General features: G+C 45.1%; 1 protein-coding gene across 1 annotated transcript in view; it reads left to right on the top strand.

Annotated features, from left to right (window-relative positions):
* Positions 1-26,726, top strand: part of LOC144686962 (dynein regulatory complex protein 11-like) — a 378,502-nt gene that overhangs the window by 39,207 nt on the left and 312,569 nt on the right. The window contains exons 3-4 of the mRNA XM_078552808.1: positions 9,119-9,235; positions 25,867-26,058. Coding sequence (XP_078408934.1) covers positions 9,119-9,235; positions 25,867-26,058 — 309 coding nt within the window. The remainder of the gene's footprint in view (positions 1-9,118; positions 9,236-25,866; positions 26,059-26,726) is intronic.

Below are 26,726 nucleotides of genomic sequence, written 5' to 3'. Positions count from 1 at the left end.
AGAAAACAGGAGAAATGTCCTGCATCCACAGGAGGCAGGAGATCCTCCAGACACTTGCTCAGAAGATGGTGGAAGCAGCCACAGAGGACCTGAGGACCTGAATACAGTGCTGCAAGAAGTTTAATAACCTCACACAAGTAATCAAGATCAGTAACTTCATTTTTAAATGTTATATCCTACTGACTGCGCCATTCACTACACCTTAGCCACTGCACCATTCACTACACCCCCATCATCACTCACCTACCAACAATCTCCATCAATCAGGAGACAAAATTAGCATTTATATGCTTCACCTTACTCTCACACACTTAGCATTGTTGCAAGCTATGCACCCATATCTGATACCTTGCGCACACTGCCATCTATTCATCCATGACAGCCGGATCACTCAAATGTACTGCATCCAAAGGCAGCAGGAGCTAACCAAGGGTGAACATGTTCTAACCCCGATGGAAGAGGTCAGTGCTGGTTAATGAATGGAAGAGCCATTTCTGTCGCCATGTTCAGCAACAGGGCTGAATCCATTGAAGATATCCTCACACCTAATTCCCTGACTCAAATCTCACTTTCCTTTCATACCAGAATCATCTGACTTAAAAGCTGCAGAAGGTGCAAGCTTCTTATTTTCCCCTCCCTGCTTATTGGAAACCCTGATGTGATTGTATGTTCATCAGGCAGTTAACTGCCTACGTTTAGGGCTTCTGCCCCTTTAAGAGTGGAGGTCCTACCTCCAAGAGCTGCCAACCAAACGGAAGTGCAGCTTGCACTGCTGGCACTGCACCAGGCCTGGACCAGTGAAGATGGAGGCGGATTTAAGGTAAGTTTGTGTGGCTTGCCGGGGCCAGCCAGGCTGGCCACCACGAGGGTGAGGAGGCGAGGGAGCTGGTGGGCGGTAGGTTTCAGTGGAGTTGGCCCTTCCATCACAGAGCCCTCCATGGACCGCAGTGTTCCTAATCAGGAGGCCCTCTCCCTGATCCCACAAGGAGGCCATCAACTTTAACTGGGCAGCCGACCGTCGTGGCATATGGTCCCTACTAGTGGTGACAAGAAGTGGCCTATAAGTGGTCCTTAATTGACAACTTAAGAGCCTTAATTGGCCTCTGGGCAGGGAAGCTATTCCAGGACCTTCCCCATCCCTGATTTAATTGGATGGCATTGGGAAGGTGACATGCAATCTATCACCTTCCTCACTTTCTCTTCCGATTATACAGCCCTCAACCTCCTACCCATACAGGCCACTGGTGAGACCACATCTGGAGTACTTTGTACAGTATTGGTCTCCTTATTTAAGGAAAGATGTAAATGCATTAGAAGCAGTTCAGAGAAGGTTTATTAGGCTAATACCAGGAGCGAACTGGTTGTCTTATGAGGAAAGGTTAGACAGGTTGGGCTTGAATCCACTGGAGTTTAAAAGATTAAGAGGTGACTTGATCCTGAGGGGTCTTGGTAGAATGGATGTGGGAAGAATGTTTCCTCTTGTTGGAGAATCTAGAACTAGGGGTCATGGTTTAAAATTAAGGGATCACTCATTTAAGATAGAGATGAGGAGAATTTTTTCTCTGAGGATTGTGAGTTTTTGGATCTCTCTTCCTCAAAAGGCAGTAGATGCAGAGTCTTTGAATATATTTAAGGTAGAGCTAGATAGGTTATCAGGTAGGAAGGAGGTTACAATCAGATCAGCCATGACCTTTTTGAATGGCAGAGCAGGCTTGAAAGGCAGAACAGCGTACTCCTGCTCTTAGTTCGTATGTGTGTAGAATTAAATGTGGATGATTCCCTGGACAACAATACACTGCAGTTAAGGCTGGGGACAAAGGAGAGTGCAAGATTACACATCAGTCCTGCTGCAAAGGACTTGGATGAGGCCCTTGATGGGCCAGACTACAGAAAAAGGCTAATGAGCGTACACACCAAAGTGTTTGGCACATTGGGAAACTTGTTAGGAAGCCTATGATAAATGCCAACGAGAATGAAGGAATCCAACTTTGCGCAGAGCTTGGAGCTCATCTTTCCTGCATTCAGCTGGTGGCCAACTCCATCAACACACTTATCGCTACAACCAAGATGCAGCATCTGATTGTTGATGTCTTGGCTTCTCTGTTGGCACAAGCAGCTTCTCCCAAAAGTCTGAGCATAGCAATGGAGACCCAGACTGCTGTCACGCAAGATCAGCTTGCTGCCATACAAGCTTACACTTAAACAAGTTTAACAAGACTGCTGCCATCATTACTGTGGTTGGCAGTGTTCAAATAGGTTCCAGGGTATGAAAATGGGCCAGCAGTCTTCCCTCCACAGAGCACTGTGATTGCTGAGATTGCACCCTAGGCAAATGGCAGTGACTCCAAGGTTCATGAACCAGCTGCCCTTTCTCAGTACCACAGCATTTGTAACTTCAACCATGCCACTCTGCCAAGGCTCTTGTTGTTGCCTCTGAGTCAGCCAACCCAGATTGCTGCAGCCCATGCTGCAATGGTGCAGTCTAAAACTAGACCTTTAGGTCCAGAGCTGCTCTTGGTCATCCCCCAAGGCCATCTCCACTGAAAGTCAACAAGGCTTTCACAAACCATGCTGCAGCCACTGGAGTAGCACCATATAGAGGCATTAGAACAGCCAAAGGCATGTGGAAGACAGGCACTAAGGTAATCAACAAGGATGATTAGTTTCATTTTGTATACAACGTGGTATGCTTTTATTTACAAACTTGGTTTAGAATGTGTATTTTGTGCTGGCTTTTATTTTTGTATTGTGGCTAAGATGTTTGGTGATCAGTGACAGAGGGAAGGAGTACGTGAATGTGGAATTGGGATTGATGTTAATGGTATTGGACTTGAAGTGTTTCTCTCACATGACCCTTTTCCTTCTCCTCCACATCCTCTTCTTCCTTATCCTCCTCTTACTCCTCTATACCTTCTCATCCCCATGCTCGTGCTTCTCAGCTTCTTGCTATTATGTCAAGGCAGAGGCTATTCCCCCATAATGGCAAAGTTCTGTGGCATGCAGCATACCACCATAAATATTGATGCCTATTATGGCATTGCTTTTTCAGAGCAACCAGGAAGTGGAATTGTTGCTTCAGGATGCCAATTGTCAGCTCTATCACGCTTCTTGTGGCAATATGGCCTCATTGTATCCATGCCTCACACATATGCTAGTTAATGCCACCCTTTGCTTTGCCGTGGTAGCTGATATATAACTGGCACATAGGACTCTGTAGAATGAATGTATCATGATATTGTCAGGCTTGCAAGCACTGACCTGTATGATGTGCTTCCTCTAGCGACACACCAGCTGCATGTTGAGGGGATGGTAGAGTTAATACGAGGTGCACACAAAGTAAATGTGCATGTGGTAAATGGCCCCTTACACCATAAAGAAGCCTCCAGTCCTTAGTGGGGGAAGACTGCAGATGGCCTTGGAGGACGATCTTGAGCAGCTCTTGTTCTAGAAAGCTCAGCCTTGGACTGCTCCTTTGCAGCATGATGTCAGGAATGGCTGGCAGGCAACTGCAAGGGTATTGGCAAGTGACAAGGGTGGGAGAATGATTGCTGTAAGCCTGAGAGAGAGGGCATTCGGTGCATGCGCTACGAACCACTATCACTCCCCTGGTTAGTGCCTAACCAATCCTGTTGAAGAGTCATACGGACTCGAAACGTTAACTGTGTTCCTCTCTGCAGATACTGCCAGACCTGCTGAGTTTTTCCAGGTATTTTTGTTTTTATTTCAATCCTATTAACCCTTTGGAGGACAAATTGCAAGACTTCTGTGACACTTTGAATGTTGCTATCCCAACCCATGGTGGCAACAGTCTCAATTTTCACTGCAGCACGAGACATTGCTACTTGTTTTGCAATGGAAGCTGAGATCCGACATTGCATCATGGTTGGTTCCACATATGTGTTGATGGAATTGACAACCAGTTCCATGCTGGTTCCAAGCTCTGCACACAGTCCTGAGTGAAGTTGGTGCTGAGCTCCTCCATTACATTAACATTGGAATGAGAGTTTCTGGCATGCTTTCCAATGCACCAAGCATTTTGTGGTGTACAGCCTTTTTTCTGTAGTCAGGCCTATCAAAGTCCTCGAACACCTGAGTCCTCTGCAGCAAAACTTGTGTGACCTTGCTTCCTGGAAAGCTGGTTCGTGTGTCATCTTGTCTTCTTGCCCTGGCTGTAAAGCACTTGTGCCTGATGTCTCACTTCATTAAGATTCCACTTCTGTGCTACCCTTTAAGATAGGCACATTGTGAAAATCTGCGCTGCTGGCTGCAAGTGTGAAATCAAGTGATGGTGTGGCTTTGTTATCACTAGGCGGAACTTTCCATCCCGGTTGGCGTGGGTGAGCAGACAATATGGCAGGAAGGGCAAAAATCGGTTTTACGCTGTCGTGAAACCAGTTTGTGATTGTCCGCTTCGCCGCCACATGTTGGGAATGTCATTTTGATACATCTGCATCTAATTATAAGCCCTACTCACCAGAATCACCCCCCCGCATGTCAAATTTACCGCCCACGTCATCGGGAAAACAAACCGGTGCAGAACACGTCCTGACACGTGTGATGCGCAGAAGTTGTGACTTAACGTTAGGGCCTTGTTCACATTGCGGACATCCGAGGAGCAGAAGATGCTGGAGCCCGACAGCTACTGGATCCTGGAGGAACATGTGCATCGCAAGCTGGGTGGATTCTGATGGACATGGATCCACCGCAAAGCAGCTCGCGGAAGGTGGAAGGTCACCGTTGATACCTGGGGTCTGCTTTGGTGTCTTGACCATGGGCTGCCACGGATGATTGTTGAGAGGGTGGAGAGGAAGTACCAGAGGATGTGGGAGTGTAAGGTCTAGGCTTGACTGGGAGAGGAAGGTGTGCAGGGGGGTGAGATTGGGAGGGTGGTGGGTGGCGAGGGTGAGGTGGTGAAGGAGTCTGGCAGGGGGAGGAGAGGGAGTACGGGGGTGGTGGGTAGGAGTATGGGGGGGGCGCGGGCGAAGGATTCCGGGTGGGGGGAGGAAGGAGGCCGGGGGGAGGAAAGAGTAAAAGAGGAGGAAGATCAGTTGACTCAGCATGAACTGATACCCAGACAGTATAGCTCAGTTCCACTATGGGTAGTGAATGTACAAGTTGAGCTACTGGGGAAACACGACACACAGTTTTAATTGATGCATTATGCACTGCTCCACCTCTGGCCACTTGTACACCCTCCAGGTGAAAGTGCAAGGGAAGAGATGTGGAGTCCATGACTGCCTCCTGGGGAGCGAAATGAGGGTGTGGTTGGAGGGAATGGTGAGAATGAGAGAGGGCAGAGTGAGCCGGTAGGGTGGGAGGATGAGGGTGAGACGGTAGCAACAGAAGGGATGGCGAGGGCAGTAGGTGGGGACTCGGAGGCAGACACGGACCCTGGGGTTGGGAAAGAGGAGGTCAATGTGAATGGGGGTGAGATTTTCGGGAATGTAGGGAATGTGCACGTTCACCTGGCCATCCCGGAAAGAAAAGGGTTGTGGCTGGTAGATGATGGTGGGAGGTGGAAAGTGATGCCAGGGCGGTCAACAGTGATGGGGGGAAGGACATGGGTGACTGGGGGAGTTTCCCCTCCTTTCCCAGACAGGGAAAGACACACTTGAAGACAACCATCTTGCAAAATCGAAAGTGAAAGAAGACTTTTGGTGGGCGGGAGCAGTTGCTGCATGGGACTGCAATCAGTGGGTGGGCAGAGATGCAGGTCAGCTCAGATGGACAACTGAAAGAGGCAGCATTGAAAATGCTTGGGACATTGAGATGAGTGTGATGGAAGAAAGATCCATGTGCATGGAAGAGCACTTGCATGAGGCTCCGAAAGGCTCTGCCACACACATACTTCTCCCTCCGGAATCACTCATGGGCTGGCTTCGTGCAGCTGACCTGCTGGTGGGGGATGCAGGGGGAGAACTTGCAAAACTTGTAAATGAAGCTGAAAGACACCATTACACATTAATCAGTGAAAGTGAATATATTTTCAGATTATAAAGTGACAAAATGTGTTCACCCGTGTGATCAGAAATTCTTAACTTTTCTAGGCCTACCACTTCTTCTAGGCGCTGCCCTGACATTCGCAGCTGGAGTGGAGACAGCCTGTGCAATGGTTGACTCTGTTGCCTCTGATGACCTCGACATGGGTCCTCTGGAGAGCCGAAGCCTTGAGACCCCGAACTCGCTTTGGCTGCCCTCCTGTGTGCCAGCTGCAATCTCTGTGACAGAGGACGAGTTGAGGGGAGCACAGGGAGGGACTGAGAGGAAGAGGACAGCTTCTGAGATTCATGAATGGATAACCCAGGGATGTCCAGCTGCCGCTCCTCCTCCCTTCAGGTGCCTGAGAGCCCAGGCCTGACTACTTGAGGGGAAGGAGCACCTGGAGGGATGTCGAGGTGCCCCATTCCATCTCATGTTGCCACTCAGGAACTCACCCATGGCTACCACGATGGCATGCATGTCTGCGCGCATCTCCACCTTCTGCTGGACCAAGGTCTCCATGGCGTCCATCATCCTTCCCATGGCAACCTTCATATGTGCATATGTGGGCACCACTTCATCAGAGAGCAGGGGATGCCCCCCTCCTACTCACTCTGTTGAGGGTTCCAACAGCTCTGCATGGTGTTCCCCTGCCATCTGCTGACTCTCCGTGATGAGTTGGAAGGCCGAGTCCAGAGGCTTGTCATCTGACATGGACCTCACAGGTGCCTCTTCCCCAACAGTCCTCCGGGAGCCAGAGAGCTCAGCTGATCCTGTCTCCTCCTACTGCGGACATGTGTCTGTGCAGTGACCAGCAGATTGTGAACCCGAAGCTGCTCTAAACATAGCTCCCACTGAGGTGTGTGCCTCGGTGCTGGTGGATGATGTGGGTAAGCATTGTGACAGGTCTTCCAGGCTGCTTATTTGCTGCTTTTCAATGGAGGAGGTGCCCTCTTGGCTGGAGCTGAGGGACTGGCTGCTGAGGGTGTCGGTCTCTTGGCAGAGCTCCCTGTGATCCAAAGTAGAGGTGATTAGTGCATGGCAGCAAAGTAAAAAGCAGGAGAGAGAGCACCCACAGTTGCATTGAAAGTGGGATGATGTGGTGCAGGACCCTCACATGGGTGTTTGCCGCCGACCTCACTGTCGCCACAGGTACGGCCCACATCCTCAACAGTCAGTGCAATGGCACGCTCCGCAAAGTAAGTGAGGGACCTAAAGTAGGTCACTCCACCTCCAGTCTGGGACCTCTCCCTGCTGCTGTTGTTAAGCAATATGCATAGCACTATATGGAATGTTTGTGTGGTGAGCGGACCCATGGGCGGCGTGAGGATGCAAGCTCAAGAAATGAGCCTGATGGAGATGTGAGGGTTTGTGTGAGAGTTAGTGGTGTTTTCCCTTGAGGTATGAGATCCCTGTGGATGTGTGATGGATTTGTGAATGTGAGTTGAGAGTGAAGGGAAGATTGACTTACCCTGATGGAACAGATGAGACTCTTTCTGTGCTGTGTGGCTGTCCTCTTTTGTAGGGCGTTGACATTGACCACTGCTGCCACCACTTCCCATGCTGTATTGGTGAGCTTGCTTGCTGGCCTGCGTCCAAAGCAGGGCTAAAGGACATTACGGCGGGCCTCCCTTGCATCCAGTAGGCACTCGAGGGAGGCATCACTAAATCTGAAGGTAGCATGATTCCTCTCTTTGGCATCCATCAGTTCCCAGCGGCTTTCTATCCCTTGAAGAGTGCTAGCTCTTTTCAGGGGTGGCCTTTTAAATATGGCACTCGGTTTACTGAAGGACTGCAGTGATGGCAGGGCGGGTGATGCAGAGGATGCCCTGCCAAAGACTTGGCATCTTTCCTGGTAATGCATGATCAATGAGGCAGGATTGGGACAATACAGTTCGAAAACCCGCCATTGTGGCCAGCGGGTAAAACGTCCGTTTGCCCGTCCGCTACCGCACTTAGTGCAAATCTGGGACGGTTGCACCCACTGTCATCCCGCTCTTTCACCATTGCCTGGCTAGGTTGCAGTTCATGGACCAGCATCTTCTCCCCCATGGGAATTAGGACATGGAGGTGCAACTGTCCTCTGGTTTGTTACTGCTGCCTCCAGTTGTGCACCAATTTGTCTTACCCAAAAGAGGGAAGTGTAGTTTGAGGCTTGCAACTGTATTAAGTGTGCAAAGGTGAGGTGAAGCATATAAATGTTATGTATGAGATCTGATCACATATTGTAGGTCGATAAGTGATGGGGTTATGGTAAATTGAGTAGTAGCTGGGACTAGTGGTGCATTTGGTGGGACATGGTCGTAGCTGGGACTACTGGTGCATTTGGTGGGACATGGCATTTGATGATGCATTCATTGGCTTTGATCATTTATATGAGATCATTGAACTTGTAGTACTTGTGGCTCTGTACTGCATCCTTCTCATCATGTGTCTGGGAAGTCTGCCCTCCTCTCCTCCTAACCACCTCCTCGACCAAGATCTCCAGTGCAGTATCTGAAAACCTTGATGCACGCTTTCTCCCATGGTTGACTATTGCACAGCATACTTGCCCCAATGATCTTGGGACCACCAGAAGCTACGATGAACCTTCCCTTTAAGCGATGCAAGGCTGACTTTAAATAGTTCTTGCTAGCTTTAAGTAGTGCTTAGAAGTAACCATAGTGGGATCCTTGCTGATGTGTGCAACCACTGGACAATATTTAGTGCTGGCTGCATGCAGAAATCATTAAAGTGAGCAGGCTGCACAATGTTGGCATGCTACCTGTGTTGGCTGAATGGGTGTGGATTAATCACCTATCATGATCCCCACGCCCATTTTCAGGGACAAACTTAAACTCCTGTATGTTGGCTCAGTATTCAAAATAATAGAATAAATCACAACATCAATTGTATCCATTTGTAATTGATTTCAGTTATTATTAAATCAAGACATGACACTGAGTGAAGTGATATAATTAAAATCATTCTGACAGCTGTATTGAATATTATCATGTATTCATCATTAATGACTTCTGTCCAGCATTTTCGCCTCACATTACTGTCAGAAAGTATAAAAGATGTCCTGATGAATGAATAATACTTCTTCTTGGACGCTTATTGCAAGGGTCTTTTACCTTTCTTAAATTAAATTTCACAGGAAGACCTAGAGATCCCTGTTCCCAGATACTTTGTCAAGGATAAACTGAAAGTTTTGAAGATCAGAGAAAACATTCTGGTGCGGATATTATCCCAAAGCTGGGCTCAAGTGGAACAAGTTAGTATTGACAGTGTTTTTGTCTTTAATTTCTTATTTCTTTACCCGTGGAGAATGTGATTAAAACCTGATTTTAAGAAGTTAGAGGTGGCAGCCTTCTGTCTGTTATGCCCACATAATATGTCCTCAAAGTAGATAGACACTTTACTTTGAAAATGCAGAATAGGGTCAGGTGACCTTTTGCGTTTCCTGTACAGATACACGGACTGGGAAATCACAAAATACAAACAACCTTCCCAGATGCTAATGACGTCCCCTCCCTATTTCAATTAAAGAGGCTTAGAGTGACAATAAGTAATGGACTTGCAGGTCTCATGGAGATGGGAACGCAAATAAAGATATATGGAGGCTATTCATAACTGGAATGTTGATGGGGATATCAAACATTCCTCATTGTATGACAATTGCTTAGCCCGTTAAACCCTTGGCCTGGACAATGGGAATGCTGATATTGTGGCCGCATGACAGAAACAAGGTTATGGCAAGAAGCACTTTATTAACTGTGATTTTGAGAAGTCTTGGGTCAGTCAGTCTAGGAGAAAAAAAGACCACAGAGCGGGGAGATCCCAGCCCAGAAAACAAAGAACCCTGCCCAGAAATTCACCACAGGCAGAGAACTATGCCTGTAGATTATACCCTCACTACATGAGCTCGACCACAACTTGAAGTAGAAAAGCCAGAAACCTGTTCCACTTGGAGTGAGCCACTGTGTTCATTAGCAGAAACTTCCAACCTCCATTGTCTTCTGTGAACCAAGAGTGAATCCTCAGGCCTGCAACATTTACAGTTGCTATCTCGAGACCTAACAGTAAAAGTGATTTTTTAAACTCTTTAAGAAATCTAAGTGCATGCTACTATTTTATAACCATCTTTTCATATGTGTGTGTGTGTGTGTGTGTGTGTGTGTGTGCGCCTTGTGTTATGGTTACATTTGGATGTTTAGAAATAAACGTTTATTCTCTCTTTTAATTTAAACCTACGAGAAAGTCTGTCTTGTGCCTGTTCTTGAAAGTCTGAGCACTCGAGGTGTTAAAACATTTCTTTAAATCGCATCTTGTTGTGATTAGATGAGAGGTGAGAATCATGCTACCATCTCTCTCCTGTTTGTAACATGTCTTGTAAGATGATGGTTTGTTCTGTGGTGGCTAATTCTGTGTTTAGCATTGCCTGTTGTGGCTCAGGAGCCCCACTCTGGCATAGCAGTCTCTGTCACATTTGTTTCATAGGAAGACAGTGGCTGAGAAGGTACATGATTCACTGGCCTGTTTTCCCTGGGCTCTCTTCTTGGTCAGGTGAGCTTTTCACCTCTTCTAATGCCCTTCCCAACAGTCAGCCTCTAGAGGTCGTGGCCATCAGCGATTGTCTACCTGCTGCCAGTGTCAATATCTGCCATCTTCATATCTCGCTTGCAGGTGCCCTTGTAGCGGTTATATCTATGCCCTGGAGGTTGTGACCCAGTGCCAATTCACTGTATTGAAGGTCTTTTGGTATATGGCCGTCATCTATCCAATGAACGTGGCTGATCCAGCACAGATGTTATTGGCTTAACAATGAGTGTATTCTGATAGAATTAGCATGCTCCACGATCACTGAATTGGTGACCTTGTCCTTCCAAGAGATGCCAAGGATACGTCTGAGATAGCCAAGGTGAAAACTGTTCATTCAGCCTTTTCTCCTGCTGAGCAAATGTTGTCCAGGACTCACCACTGACTTTGTTATCAAACCTGCCGACAAGGGTGGTGCTTTTGTTGTCTGGCGTACAGACCTCTACCTTGCAGAGGCTGAGCACCAACTCTCAGACACTTCTCCCTACCTCCCCCGGACCATTACCCCACCACCGAACATCAAGCCATTGCCTCCAGGACTGTCACTGTCCTCATCTCCTCTGGAGACCTTCACTCCACAGCTTCCAACCTCATAGTCTCCCAAACCCGGACAGCCCCTTCTACCTCCTTCCCAAAATCCACAAATAGGACTGTCCCGGTAGACCCATCATGTCAGACTGTTCCTGCCCTACAGAACTCTTGTCTTCCCTTGTTGACTCCATTCTTTCCCCCCTTGTCCAGTCTCTTCTCACCTCATTCGTGATTCCTCTGATGCCCTCCTTCATATCAACATTTTCCAGTTTCCTGGCCCTAACTGCTGCCTCTTCACCATGGACATCCAATCCCTCAACCTCCATCCCCCCACCAGGATGGTCTGAAGGCTCCCCACTTCTTCCTTGAACAGATGCCTGAACAATCCCCATCCACTACCATTCTCCTCTGCCTGGCTGAACTTGTTCTCTCACCGAACAGTTTCTCCTTTAACTTGTCTCACTTCCTCCAAAATAAAGGGTGTGGCTATGGGTACTCTCATGGGCCCCAGTTATGCCTGTCTTTTTGTGGGGTATGTGGAACATTCCTTGCTCCAGTCCTACCCAGGCCCCCTCCCACAACTCTTCTTTCAGTACATCAATGACTGTTTCAGTGCTGCTTTATGCTCTCGTCTGGACCTGGAAAAACTTAACAATTTTGCTTCCAATTTCCACCTCTCTCTCACCTTCACATGGTCCATCTCTGACATTTCCCTTCCCTTCCTTGACCTCTCTGTCTCCATTTCTGGTGATAGACTGTCCACCAATATTCATTACAAGCCCACTGACTCAAACAGCTACCTTGACTACAGCTTCTTACACCCTGCTTCCTGTAAGGACTCCATCCCATTCTCTTAGTTCCCCCTTCTCCGTTGCACCTGTTCTGATGATGCCACCTTCCAACGGTGCTTATGATATGTCTTCCTTTTTCCTTAACCGAGGGTTCCCCCACTGTGGTTGACAGGACCCTCAACCGTGTCTGATCCATCTCCCGGACCTCTGCCCTCAACACTTCTCCTCCCTCCCAGAACCATGATAGAGTCCCCCTTGTCCTCACTTTTCACCCCACCAGCCTTCACATTCAAAGGATCATCCTCCGCCATTTCTGCCAACCCCAGCACGATGCCACCGTCAAACACATCTTCCCCTCACCACCCCCCCACCCCAGGTCAGCATTCCATAGGTAATGATCCCTCCGTGACACCCTGGTCCACTCCTCCACCACCCCCAACTCCTCATCCCCTTTCCACGGCACCTTCCCATGCAATCACAGAAGATGCTATATCTGCCCCTTTACCTCCTCCCTCCTCACCGTCCAAGGCTCCAAACACTCCTTTCAGGTGAAGCAGTGCTTCACTTGCACCTCCTTCAATTTGGTGTACTGTATTTGCTGCTGCCAGTGTAGTCTCCTTTATATTGAGGAGATTAAAGGCAGACTGGGTGGCAGCTTTGCGGAATACCTTTGCTTCGTCCACTTCGGCAGGAAGAATAGAAAAGCAGTATATTTAAAAGGTGAGAGATTGCTGAACTCTGAGGTGCAGAGGGATCTGGATATTCTGGTACATGAATCAAAAAAGTTAGTATTCAGGTACAGCAAACAATTGGGAAGGCAAACGGAATGTTGCCACTTATTTTAAGGGTAAAGGAATAAACGAGTACTGTGTACAGTTTTGGTCTCCTTATTTAAGAAAGGATATAAATGCGATAGAAGAAGGTTCACCCGACTGTTACGAGGAAAGGTTGGACAGATTGGGCCTGCATCCATTGGAGTTTAGAAGAATGAGAGTTGAACTTATTGAAATGTGTAAGATCCTGAAGGGACTTGATGAGGTGGATGCTGAATGGATGTTTCCCCTGTGGGAGAAACTAGAACTAGGAGACACCATTTAAAAATAAGGGGACTCCTTTTCAAGGCTGAGTTGATGAGAATTTTTTTCTCTCAGAGGGTCATTAGCCTTTGGAACACTCTTCCCGAGAGAGGAGTTGAGGAGGAGGTAGATAGATTGTTGACTAACAAGGAGTCAAAGGATATTGGGGTAGGCAGGAAGATGGAGTTGAGGCCACAATCAGATAAGCCGTGATCTTATTGAATGGCGGAGCAGGCTCAAGGACTGAATGTCCTGCTCCTGCTTCCGATGTGTATATTTGTTTGCTCATAGAACAGACAGAGACTGTTTGACCTTTGCCATGCCACAAGGTGTCCCGGAGACATCCAAGATCAGGGCATTGGCACCAGTTAGATTTGATCATCACCAGACGTAACTCTTTGAACAGCATTCTCAACACACAGCCACTGCAGTGCTGCCTGTGATATAGGTCATTCTCTGGTGTGCCGTGGTTTAGGCTGGCACCCTTGAACTTTTTCATTCAAAGCAGAAATGCCTTGTATCAACGTCAGCCATACTGCCTACCCAGATAAAAACCAACAGTTTGGCTAACATCAATGTGATGGAAGCTCTTATTAATTACAAGAGAGATCCGAGAGAGAAACTAAGAGCTACTTGAAGTAAAGTCGAACAACCTGCACGGCAGTGCGCCATTGACTACCGGTTACAGCTCTGCTAGAATATCCAAATCCCCTTTGACACAGGGAATCTCAGGGGCATGCATGAATGCATCAAAAAGGCAACAGGTCCATGAGCAAAGAAAAACAGAATTACCTGGAAAAACTCAGCAGGTCTGGCAGCATCGGCGGAGAAGAAATCAGTTAACGTTTCGAGCCTTCATGGCCCTTCGGCAGAACTGAAGCATAGTTAGAAGAAGGGAAAAATATAAATTGGTTTAAGGTGGGTGGGTGGGGGGGGGGGTAGAGAGAGACACATTGAGGGTGTGGTGATTGTGGAGCAGGGCAGAAGAGACAGTCGGAAATCCTGTCGGAGGACAGAACCGTACTTCTTCAAAGAGGGCATTTCTTGAAGAGGGGTGGCAGTCAATTAAACACAAAGATAAAAACAAAAAGCTAAAAGCTACTGCGGATGCTGGAAATCCAAAACAAAAACAGAATTACCTGGAAAAACTCAGCAGGTCTGGCAGCTTCGGCGGAGAAGAAATCAATGGCTCCACTGAAAACAAAGGCAGGGGAGGAGTCACATTCACTATTTTCCAGTATGATGGAACCTTTCCAAAACCTAGGGAATTTGGAAAATTAAAACCAATACACCTGCTATTTCAGCAATCAGTTCCTTTAAGACCCTAGGATGAAGTCCATAAGGATCTGGGGACTTGTCAGCTTTTAGTTCTAATAATTTTCTCAGTACATTTTCCCTGGTGACTGTAGTTGTTTTAAGTTGCTCCCTCCCTTTCATCTCCTGATTCACCCTTATTTCTGGGAAATCCCACTCTCTCTCTGTGGTTTTTGGTCCCCTGAGTCCTCGCTGACTCTCATTTATCTTTCCCAGGCTGTGATGTCCAATGCAGGAGGGCCATGCCTCGTTATGTACACCCACTCTTGCATTGAAATCCCCAGTAGTTAAAGGTATTTAGATTTAGGATTCTGATTAAAGCAATGTCAATCTCCTCATCGAACTGTCTTTTGTTTCTGCAGTGGAGCACAATGTTGAAGCATAGATACTCATGATGTTAACTGGCTCTATTTAAGTTGAGAGAAAGCGTTCTGAACCATTTGTGGAGGGTTCTATCATCGGGAGGATTGACCTCTTTATAACGAAACCTACACACTTGTCGGCCATTTCTCTGAACTCTTCCCCTGCCAGGTGAATGTGTAATGTTTTTCTTTCAGTGATCCACTCTCAGAGAGCCTGGTCTCTTGGCAATTTTCAGTCTATCAAGTTCCATGCCAATCACAGCTGTCTTTCATGCTTTATTGACCAGCTGTAAGTCGTCTGTCAATGTGCCTATGGTCCTGACACCCTAGCTTGTCAATCGAAGAGCTGGCACCTTTCTTCTTTTCATTTGTCTTGTTAGTTTGCCTGGTGCGATTGATTCCGTCCACTTGTTAGCAGAGACTCTAAGCTCCAAGCCACCATTGAAGCAGATGGACTGTGGTGAGTCAGTATCTTACTCGTCGGGGGCTGCTCGAGTTGAGGTGGGTGGTGGCTGACCAGTTTGACAAGTTCATCCATCTGACTGTTGGAGACCTGCTCTCTAGGCTAATCGAATTGGGCTTGTCACTTGTAACTGCTGTCTCCTGTGTTGCGTTAATGCTTTGCAGTGAAACTGGAGTGTCCTCTCCAGGGTGCAAGGCTGGGAAAAATTTATGGAGAACCCGGGCTGCCCAAATGTCAGGGTCCCCCTCTCCACCTCCTTGGTTGAGCCAAAAGGAATGCAAAGCACTGTGTTTGGTGCAGGCTTGGTTGTAGAAGTTGCTGGAAAGATGACATATTTAGTCATCTGCCCACCTTTGGGCTCCATTCAAGATTTTTTTGTCAGGATTTACTCCTTTAGCCTTCAACCCTCCCATGGTATCCACAAGGCAGTGGAGCTATTCATCCATAGCTGGGAGTTTGGTTCATGAGGGCCAGTGGACCTGTACACCTACAAGTCTTGGGGTCACACCACTCTGAGTTCTTCTGAAGGTTTAGTCTAGGGCCATGAGGGAACCAATTCCTATATGTCTCCATGGGCACAGCTGAGGGCTTGCTAATTGTGAGGCTGTGTACTGACAGGGAGAGACTCATACATTTGGTTATTTTTCGCAATATTGCTAGCCAGCTGATGATGAGAAGCAAACTAGCACATAAAAGCAGAAACTGCAAACTCTCTTTGCCCATTCAACAGACACAACACATCAGCCTGTTGGACACTTGCCTAAATATATTTCTTAAAAAAGAAGGAAACATACAATTACTATTATATATTGCTAGCATGATAATTACCACTAAAAAAGCTGCTTAATGAATTAAGATTTTCATTGTTTGATACGCAAATTCATTTACACAACCCACTACTCTGTACCTTCAAATTGAGTTGGTTGTTTCAGTATTATTCAACAATTTATTTATATGTCTGTATATAATTCAAAGTTTACAAATGTAAAAATTAAAAGAAAATTCTGCAATGCTGGGAAACCAAAACAAAAGTAGAAAAATATGAAATAAAAGCATCAGAAAAGAGGATAAATAGCTACATTTTGGAACTACATGTCAGAACTGCAATTTCTACTTGATACAAGAATTAAGTTTGAGTTTAAAAAGTAATTTTGCAACACTGCCCCAGTGCTAAGTCTTGCTAGAGGGTGTTATGCTTGGAAAGACAGCTGGTGATTGTGAATGTTGAAGCCAATGTTTACTTAGTCTTGCATTCATTAACGATATTAAGCATTACAAGCCCTTAATTCAACCACACCTGTTTCAATAAGTATCTCTTTATATCTGCTCATGTGAAACCCCAATTAATAGCCACCATCTGCATACCATAGAATCATAGAAAGTTTATGGCATGGAAAGAGGCCACTTGGCCCATGGTGTGTGCACCAGCTGAGAAACAAACCACCCAGCTGAATCCCACTTACCAGCATTTGGTCTGTAGCCCTGCAGGTTATGGCACTTTAGGTGCATATCGAGGCACCATTTAAATAAGTTGAGGGTTTCTGCCTCGACTATCCTTTCAGGCAGTGAGTTCCAGATCCCAGCAACCCTCTGGATGAAAAAATATTTCTTTGTCACCCCTCTAATCTTTCTACTAATCACTTTAAATCTATTCCCCCTATTCACTGACCTTTCTGCTAAGATAATTTGGCCCTTCCCATCCTCTCTATCCAGGCCCCTCACAATTTTGTACATTTCAATCAAATCTCCCCTCGGCCTCCTCTGTTCCAAGGATAATAACCCCAGCCTATCAATTCTTTCCTGATTTTTGCAGTTTTTCAGTCCTGGCAACATCCTCATAAATGTCTTCTGTACCCCCTCAAATGCTGGGAATCGTGTGACAAGTAACTCACCTCCTAACTCCCCAAAACCTGTCCATCTACAAGGCACAAGTCAGGAATGTGATGGAATATTCTCCACTTGTCTGGATGAGTGCAGCTCCCACAATACTCAAGAAGCTTGACACCATCCAGGACAAAGCAGCCCGCTTGATTGGCACCACATCCACAAACGTTCATTCCCTCCACCACTGATGCACAGTAGCAGCAGTGTATACTATCTACAAGATGCATTGCAGGAATTCACCAAGGCTCCTTCAACAGCACCTTCCAAACCCACGACCACTACCACTACCATCTAGAAGGACAAGGGCAGCAGATAGATGGGAACTCCACCACTTGGAAGTTCCTCTCCAAGTCACTCACCATCCTGACTTGAAAATATACCACTGTCCCTTCGCTGTCGCTGGGTCAAAATCCTGGAACTCCCTTCGTAACAGTACTGTGGGTCTACCTACACCAGATGGACTGTAGCGGTTCAAGAAGGCAGCACACCACCTTCTCAAGGGCAACTAGGAATGGGCAATAAATACTAGCCCAGCCAGCGAAGCCCACATCCTGTGAATGAATAAAAAAAAAAAAATCCTTTCTGTAATCAGGTGACCATAACTGCACACAGTACTCAAGTTGTAGCCTAAATAATGTTTTATATAATTCCAGCATAACAGCCTGTTCTTATAATCTATGCCTCAGCTAATAAGGGAAAGGATTCCCTATGTCTTTACCACCTTATCGACTGTCCTGCTACCTTCAGGGATCTGTGGTCATTCACTCTAAGGTCCCACACCTCTGCACCCCTTAGTATTCTCCCATTAATTGTGTATTCCTTTGTCTTGTTTGACCTCCCCCAATGCATCACCTCACACTCCCCCTGGTTGAATTCCATTTTCCACTGTTCTACCCACCTGACCAGTTCATTGATATCCTGTTGTCCACAGCTATCGTCCACAGCTATCCTCCCCACTTTCAACCACGCAGCCAATTTTTGTGCCATCTGCAGACTTCTTGATCATTCCCCCTACATTTACATCCAATTTGTTAATATATACCACAAAAAGCAGGGGACCTAGTACTGAGCCCTGTGGAACCTCACTGGAAAGAGCCTTCCAGTCACAAAAACTGAGCCAATTTTGTAGCCAGCTTGCTACATTCCCCTGGATCCCATGGGCAGTTTTTTTCACCAGTCTGCCATGTGGAGCCTTGTTAAAAGCCTTGCCGAAATCCATGTAGATCACATCAATTGCATTACCTCATTAATCCTTGTCCCTTGCTCAAAAAATTCAATCAAGTTATTCAGATGTTCCTGGAACAAATCCATGCTGACTATCCTTAATTAAGCTGTGCCTTTCCAAGTAACAGTTTATCCTGTCTCTCAGAATTGATTCCAATAATTTTCCCTCTGCTGAGGTTAGACTGACCAGCCTGTAATTTATCGGTCTTTCCTTCACTCCCTTTATAAACAAAGGTACACATTAGCAGTCCTTCAATCCTCTGGCACCACACCTGTATCCATGTAACCAATGAGGATTGGAAAATGATGGTCAGACCTTTCGCTATTTCCTCTCTGGCTTCTTTTAACAGCCTGGGGTACAATTCACCTGGCCCTGGTAATTTATTCACCTCAAGGATGCTAATCCCAATAATACTTCCTCTCTCCCTACATTCATCACATCCAATATTTCACACTCCTCCTCCTTAACTACAATATCGTCATCGTCCCCCTCTTTTGTGAAGACAGACGCAAAGTATTCATTAAGAACCATACCAACACCCTCTGCCCTTACACATAGGTTACCTTTTTTGGTTTTTTTGGACGTCACTCTTCCCTCTTACCCTTGATAAAACACCTTTGGATTCACCTCAATTTTTTTTTGCCAATATTCTTTCATGCCCTCCCTCTGCTTTCCTAATTTCCTTTTTGATTTCACCCCTGTATTTTCTATACCCCTCTCAGCTTTTTGATTTCACCCCTGCATTTTCTATACTCCTCTCAGCTTTCTGTATTATTGAGTTCTCAGTGTCTTACATAAGCTTTCCTTTTCTACCCTATCTTGCCCTGTAAGTTCCTTGACATCCAGGGGGCTCGAGATTTGGCCATCCCACTCTTTTTCTTTGTGGGAACATGTTTATTCTAAACACTTGGAGACTCCTCTTTGAATGCTCCCCACAGCTCTGTAATTTTGTGTGGCACTGGGAGTAATCTGGAGATTACTACTTTTGAGGTCTTGCTTGCTGATTTTCTATCTAGCTCCCTAAATTCTGACTGCAGGACCACATTCCTCTTTCTGCCTATGTTGTTGGTTCCGATGTGGACAACATCTGCTGGCTGATCACTCTTAAGATGCTCTGCAACCACTCAATAACATCCTTGACCCTAACATTAAGGAGGCAATGCACCATCTTGGAATCACATTTGCGGCTGCAGAAATGCCTATCTGCTCCTCTAATTATAAAATCGCCTATCGCTAAGGCTTTTCTAATCTTTTTTCTACCCCCTCCCCTCTGCCCCCTGTGCAGCTGAGCCACCCTTGGTGCCATGGACTTGGCCCTTGCTGAACTCCCCAGATGAACCATCACTCTCATCAGTATTCAGAACTGAATACTGGTTGGAGATAAGATGCACTCAAGGGACTGTTGTACTATTTGCCTGGTCCTTTTTGACTGCCTGGTGGCTACCCATTCCCTCTCTCCTGCACATTCTTAATCACGGATGCACTGCAATGACAACAGCTGCTGCTCAAGTTCCAAAACTCTAGCTCAAGCTGCTGCAACTGATGACACTTCCTGCACAAATGGTTATCCAGTACACGAGAAGCGTCCTGGAGTTCCCACATTGCCCAGGTCATGCATTCTAAGGTTGCAGTAGCCTTTATTAGTTATCCTTGCTACTGCTAAAAATCCTCATCAGTACTAATACACCTTACTAGTACTAATACACCCTACTAAATTTATTTATTTAATTAGTTAATAACTCACACAGCTAAAGTAATATAACAGAAGCTTTCACTTTCCTAGTTTAGAGATAAGGAAAGAAAAATTCTCCAAATGCTGGAGACCAATAAAGGTGGCGAGCCCCTTTCCCCCTGTGCACCAAATTTCCACCTGAACTAACTTCTCACTCAATCTACATCCCACTTAGCATAGTATTACATAGTCTGCGTTTCCCTTTCTGCGCCCTTTTATGGTACCACCACAAGCACACTTAATACACAATCGACAAGGTTCCCTTCTTTGTCTTTAAGAAATATGCACAAAATTTCATAACAAATCAAATTAAAAATCCCCATGTTCCATAAAAGCCATTACATTGCAAGGTAAAAATTTCGTTGTGCAAGCATTGTTTTACAAAAATAAATCAGACAGTTGATAGCTTGCATCCACCCATTTAATTTTGGAGATTTCCTTTTTTCCAGCATTTGTTTCAATCCTGCAAGGTCAATCCGTAACTTTACCTCACTCGCACTTTTTGTATGGGTATGCAGTATGCCCCATGTATAGAATCTCATGTAAAATTATTGTCAAATGGAAACCCATATTCATTGCTTCCACAAGAGCCAGTATTTCAGCAGCTAAAGTATGTTTAACAACCCTTTCTATTTTCTTAGCTCTTCAAGCTAAAACACATCTCCCCTTTTCACTCATAAGAACTACTAGGAAACCAGCTGCACAAGAATACCCATTAGAATACCCAGGAATAACAGCATGTGAAGCATCCCTAAAATGATGAGTTTCATATTCTTTGGGTCACCGAAGGATGGAAACTTAAATGCACATTGTACCAGACTTATTTCTAAAATTTTTCATATTAATTTTGCCCTTAAATCATTATTGACTGTAGGACATTTCATTGTAGTACTTAACTCCAACACATCAAATCCCATCTGAGTGCTCAACTAGCTAAGCTGACCAATAAAGCTACACAATTGCTCTGTCATCTTTCTGCGATGACCTAGCATTATTTACATACAAGGATGGGAGTAACACTGTTCAAATAGGCTTGTTGATTTAACGTTAATCCAGATCCACTCTGCTTAATATCTAAAACAATAGACTTAAAAGCCCTACAAGTCTGACTCCCAAATTTAAATGTTACTCTAACCTTATTAGTCTTATTAATAATACATTTCTCAAACTCTGTAGTACCACCACATGAGAGATAATCAACATGCCTTGTGATACCAATAAAATATTGCAGGATCTTTTTTTAGTTGAACACAACCCATTTTCAGCAAAACAGATCTCATTGAAAATACCACACCTTGGAAGCATCATTCAGGTCATAGACATATTTGTTTAGTTTCCATTGTTTCCCTTCACTTTTGCTGCTTTATGAGGTTTCAGAAACACTTCTCTCTGAAAAGTATCAACTTGCAGAAATTAAAATAATTGTCTTCTAAGAAATTGATCTCCACTCCCAGAAATATGTGGCCAAAAGAGCGAAAAAGATTTTTGAGATTGTTTTTCCAGCTGTGGGAGAATCCACTCTAAAATTTACATCACCCAGTCACTTTAGCTTTATGAGTCCCATTCAGTACAAATCCATCTATGTGGCAAGGCTGATTTATCCTTGTCTGGTACCTCACAATAAACTCCAAACTCTCTTCCCTCTATTTTGGCTCTCTTATTAGTTTATCCTCAAATTTTTTGGCAGCCACCAAAAACCTCACAATCGGTGAAGATTTCTGCTTCCGGTCCTATTCTGTGGTCTTCGTTTCATTGTGTAATCTGTTCAAGCTATGGCCTCTGCTTGCAATTTTATGTCTTTCGGGGTAACTACTGCAAGATCTCCCTATTGCACAACTGGAACCTCTTTCCCTGGTGCATGAACTCTTGCTGACACACAGTCACTTCTGGACCCTCTATCAGAACTTGCACTGTGCTCTTATACTCACCAATCTTGCATCCATTCTGCCAGATGGGTACAGGGTATCTGACCAGGAGTCATCCTCCCAGCTTGGCCCAGGGTGTCACCGAGTGGCTTGGATACTTGACACCGGCCTGTCCTGTTGAGGGAAAGATCCCAGTGGTGGAGAGAGGAAGCTCTTAACTGGCCCATTTTGGCCGATGGGTGAGCAGGTTGTCTGTTGCCTCCCCCATCGCAGGTAAAATACCTACAAGTTCGGGTAGGCGCCAGGCACGACGCTACTGCCATGGGACCCAATATTACACCCCTGCCGACCACCTGTCTCTGGTGGGAGCATAAAATTTCAGTTTGTCAGTTGATAACTCCCTGTCTGGCATGTAATTCCACAGGAAGGCTTGCAAACTTCTAAGTAAACGTGAAGGACCTTTCTCAGCATTGATTTTGATGGATTCCACTCAGTCCTCACTCCTCTGGCTGGGGGGGGCATCTAGAACAAGGAGCTACAGTCTCAGGATATAGGGAAGACCATTTAGGACTGAGATGAGGAGGAACTTCTTCACTCAGAGGATGGTAAACCTATGGAATTCTCTACAGAGGCCCTTGCAGAGGCCAAGTCACTGAATATATTTAAGGAGGAAATAGATTTGTGGACTCTAAAGGTGTCAAGGGCATGGGGAGAGCGCAGGAGTATGGCGTTGAGATAGAGGATCTGCCATGATCATATTGAATGGCGGAGCAGGCTTGAAGGGACGAATGACCTATTCTTGCTCTATTTTCTATGTTTCTACAAATCAAACCACTATTGTTGACTGCTGATTTTCACTTAGCTCTGAAGAGGAGCCGTAAAGACTCGAAACTTAACTCTTTTTCTCTTTCCACAGATGCTGCCAGACCTGCTGAGCTTTTCCAACATTTTATGTTTTTATTTTATTTTATATATTATTTATTATATATCATTGTTGACTGCTCAGTTTCACTTTTCAAGTGTCATGGCTTACTTCATTATATATTTGCTGGACATTATAACTTGCATCCAACAAATTATCTCTAGGAATAACGAGCTTTATTTTCTTTTTCATGGCTCCATGGGTTTTTCTTCAATGTATCTATTTTAGTTTGCCAATCTTATTGAGTTTTTTTGTTACTTATTGGGATGTGTGAGTAGCTGGCAAGGCAGCATTTGTTGCACATCCCGAATTGCCCTTGAGAAGATGAGCTGCCTTCTTGAACTGTTGCAGTCCATCTGGTCCAGGTACACTGTTAGTGGGTAGTTCATGATCTTGGAAGTGACAGTGAAGGAACGGCGATATCTTTCCAAGTCAGGATGGTGTGTGGCTTGGAGGGGAACTTGCAGGTAGGTGGCGGTGTTCAATGTTCCTGCTGCCCTTATCCTTCTAGGTGGAAGAGATCACAGATTTGGAAGATGTTGTCGAAGGAGGCTTGTTGAGCTGCTGCAGTGCACCTTGTATACAGCACACACTGCTGCTACTCTGGTGGAGGGAGTACATGTTTAAGTTGATGGATGGGGTGCTGATCAAGCGAGCCTCTTTGTCCTGGATGGGCTCGAGCTTCTTGGGTGTTGTTGGAGCTACAGTCATCCAGACAGTGGAGAGTTTCATCATACTCTTGACTTGTGTCTTGTTGATGGTGGACAGACTTTGAGGAGACTGGGTGTGAATTGCTCGCTGCAGAATTCCCAGATCCTGACCTGCTCTTGTAGCCGCAGTATTTATCTAGCTGGCCCAGTTCAGTTTCTGGTCAATGGTAACTGCCAGGATGTTGATAATGGGATTTTGCGATGGTAATGCCATTGAATGTCAAGGGAGATGATTGGATTATCTGTTGTTGGAGATGGTCATTGCCTGGTACTTGTATGGCCTGAAAGTTACTAGCCATTTATCAGCTCAAGCCTGAATGCTGTCCAGGCCTTTATGCATATGGAAACAGACTGCTTCAGCATCTGAGGAGTCGCAAATGGTACTGGACATTGTGCAATCATCAGCGAACAAGAATCGAAGGAAGGTCTTTGAAACAGCTGGAGATAGTTGGGCCTAGGACAATACTCTGATGAACTTCTGCAGTGCTGTCCTGGGACTGAGATGGCCCAACAACCATCTTCCTTTGTGCTACACAGTGGAGATTTTCCCCAATTCCCATTGACTTCAATTTTGCTCAGGCTCTTTGATGCCACATTCAGTTAGTGAAAGGTCAGGAGCTGAGTGGCTGGTGGAACCCAAAGTGAGAATCAGTGAGCAGCTAATTGCTATGTAAGTATCGCTTGATAGCGCTGTCGGTGACACCTTCCTTCACTTTGCTGATGATTGATAATTGACTGGGACGGCAGTTGGCCAGAATGGATTTGTCCGGACATACCTGGACAATTTTCCACATTGTCAGGTAGATGCTTGTGTTGTACCTGTACTATAACAGCTTGCCTAGAGCACAAATCTTTAGTATTACTGCCAGGATGCTGTAAGGGCCCATAACCTTTGCAGCACAATGTCTCAAAACCGGCAACCTTGGGACCGAGGTCATGCTGGACTTTGGATCTCGCCTTGGGCGGTTCGGGCCAAGCCAATTTGGGTGGGGTCAAAGTCACTTGGAGCATGGGAATAGACCGGCACACAATCGGGGAAGCAGGTAACTTAACTTATCTGGGGCCATGCTGATACAGTGCCTAGCTGAATTGCCCAGGTAAGTGTTTTTTACTTAATTAAAATTGATGCTGGCATATTCTAAAAACGTCCAGTTTTCAGACAACTCCAGCTTTTGGACAGCTGGATTTGAGACACTACCTGTTCTAATTTTTTGGGTGAGATATGAAACCAAGGTTCTGTGTCTTTTCTCATGGTTTATGAGGACACTAAAGATTCTTTGATCCAAGAGCTGAGAATTCTTCTCATGGCCTAGCCAACTTTCTTCCTTCAGCTAATGTTACCAAAAAGAAAAATCAGCTTGTCCCTTATTGCTTTGTAGCTTGGAATTATCGGTACAGAGTGGCTGCTAAATTTCCTAAATTCTAATTGTTGCTATTCTCAAAAGTAGTGTGAACCAATTTAAAACATTTCAAAATAACAGGTTCCAATGTTATGTATTATTAATGTTTATTAGAGATACTTGCTTATGGTACTTCAAAGGAGACTGATATCTACCAGAGTCATAAATGTCTTAGAGAGATTATGTGTTTTTAAATCCCATATGGAGGGCCAACCCAATTGTGTGTGCAAATACGAATATAGGAACAGGAGTAGGCCATTTAGCCCCGAGAGCCTGTTCCGCCATTCAATGAAGTCATTGGTGATCTGTGACCGACCTCCTACCTATCTTGCCCCATCTCCGTTGAATGCCTTTGGTAATCAAAATTCTATTAATCTCAGTTTTAGAATTAACGCAACCTAGCATCAATTTCCATTTGCAGAATAAAGTACCAAAATTCTACCACCCTTCATGTGTCATAGTGTTTTCTAATTTCATTCCTGAACGGTCTGGCTCTAACTTTTAAACGATGACCCCCAGTTAGCAGAAATAGTTTCTCTCCATTTATCCTATTTGTTCCCTTAATATCTTGAAAACGTCAATCAAATCACCTCTTAACCTTCAAAATTCCAGGGAATACAACCCTAATTTGTTTAACCTCTCCTCTTACCTGGATTCACAAGGATTAAGTTCCCAATAAAGATGGGATGCAAATGTTCATTATACATTGAACAAGCACCATCGTTTTCGGCACTTGTCAGGATTTACTGAGAGGATTTTCATATTATTCTTAATTTGAGGCTATCTGGTGACCTTAAGTCAAAATTTAACCTGTTGCTATCCAGGTAAGAGGAGAGGTTAAACAAATTAGGGTTGTATTCCCTGGAATTTTGAAGGTTAAGAGGTGATTTGATTGACGTTTTCAAGATATGTTTATGTTTGAATGTCTGACAAAATTTTGATCTTTTTTTTAATATCTGATTAAATGAAATAATTAATTGTGTTACCAAGTTGAGTTACTTTCACTATGAAATATTTTTCATATATTTTAGGAAAGAAATATAAAATTATTGACGCTTGAAGAAGCGATTCAAATCATTCAGATATCTGAGCGTGCTCGACAGGGACGGCTCCGAGCCAAGTTTATGCTGGAAATCCGAATGGAAGAAGAAAAGGAGAGATTAGCTAAACATCGGGTAGCAAGTACACTAGCTCCTGTAATGGCAGCTACCTGCATCCAAAAGGTTTTTAATCTCACACAGTTTTTACTTATGATAAGAACATAAGAAAATTTAAGGATGAGAAGAGGTGATTTTTTCGATTAAAGTTAACTCCGCTAGTTCCATTACTCCTCTATCAATGCATGCAACTGTCTTTTGCACAACTCCAGCTTTTGAATTCAATGTCCCTGGCAGGTTATTTCAAAACCACTCTTCGAGAAAACAAATTCTCCCTGATATCCCTTTTAATTTTGCTTTTCACCATTTTCATTCATGTCCTCTGGTCACTCCAAGCTCATCCTTTTAACACTTGGATCCAATCTTGTTCTCTTTTCTTTACTCTTTCTCATATGCGTACAAGGTTTTATGGTTTGTTGACCAAATTTTGAAATCAGTCTGACTGATGCACTGTAAAGTCTTAATCTAAAGACTGCAGACCTTGGCCCCGGTATTAACTTCAAGATGCGAGTAGCAGGGGTTTGCAGAGGGGGGAGAGAGAGAAGGTATGGGAGGGGTCCAGTATTGTGTGAGCAACCCAGAAATAAGTTCAGCATATTTGTGACATCTTAACGCAGGAAACTTATAATTTTATTTCTAGCTTGGTGTCAAATGCAAGGTGGCAGGTGTGATCTGTAACCGCATGACACGATCTCAAGTATTTAAAAGGCCAATTCAAAAAATAAAATTTGGGT

Source organism: Cetorhinus maximus, chromosome 11, assembly GCF_964194155.1.
Source record: "Cetorhinus maximus chromosome 11, sCetMax3.hap1.1, whole genome shotgun sequence".
NCBI classification, from domain to species: Eukaryota; Metazoa; Chordata; class Chondrichthyes; order Lamniformes; family Cetorhinidae; genus Cetorhinus; species Cetorhinus maximus.
The sequence above is the reverse complement of the archived record's forward strand: the minus strand, read 5'-3'. Positions and strand labels throughout refer to the sequence as shown.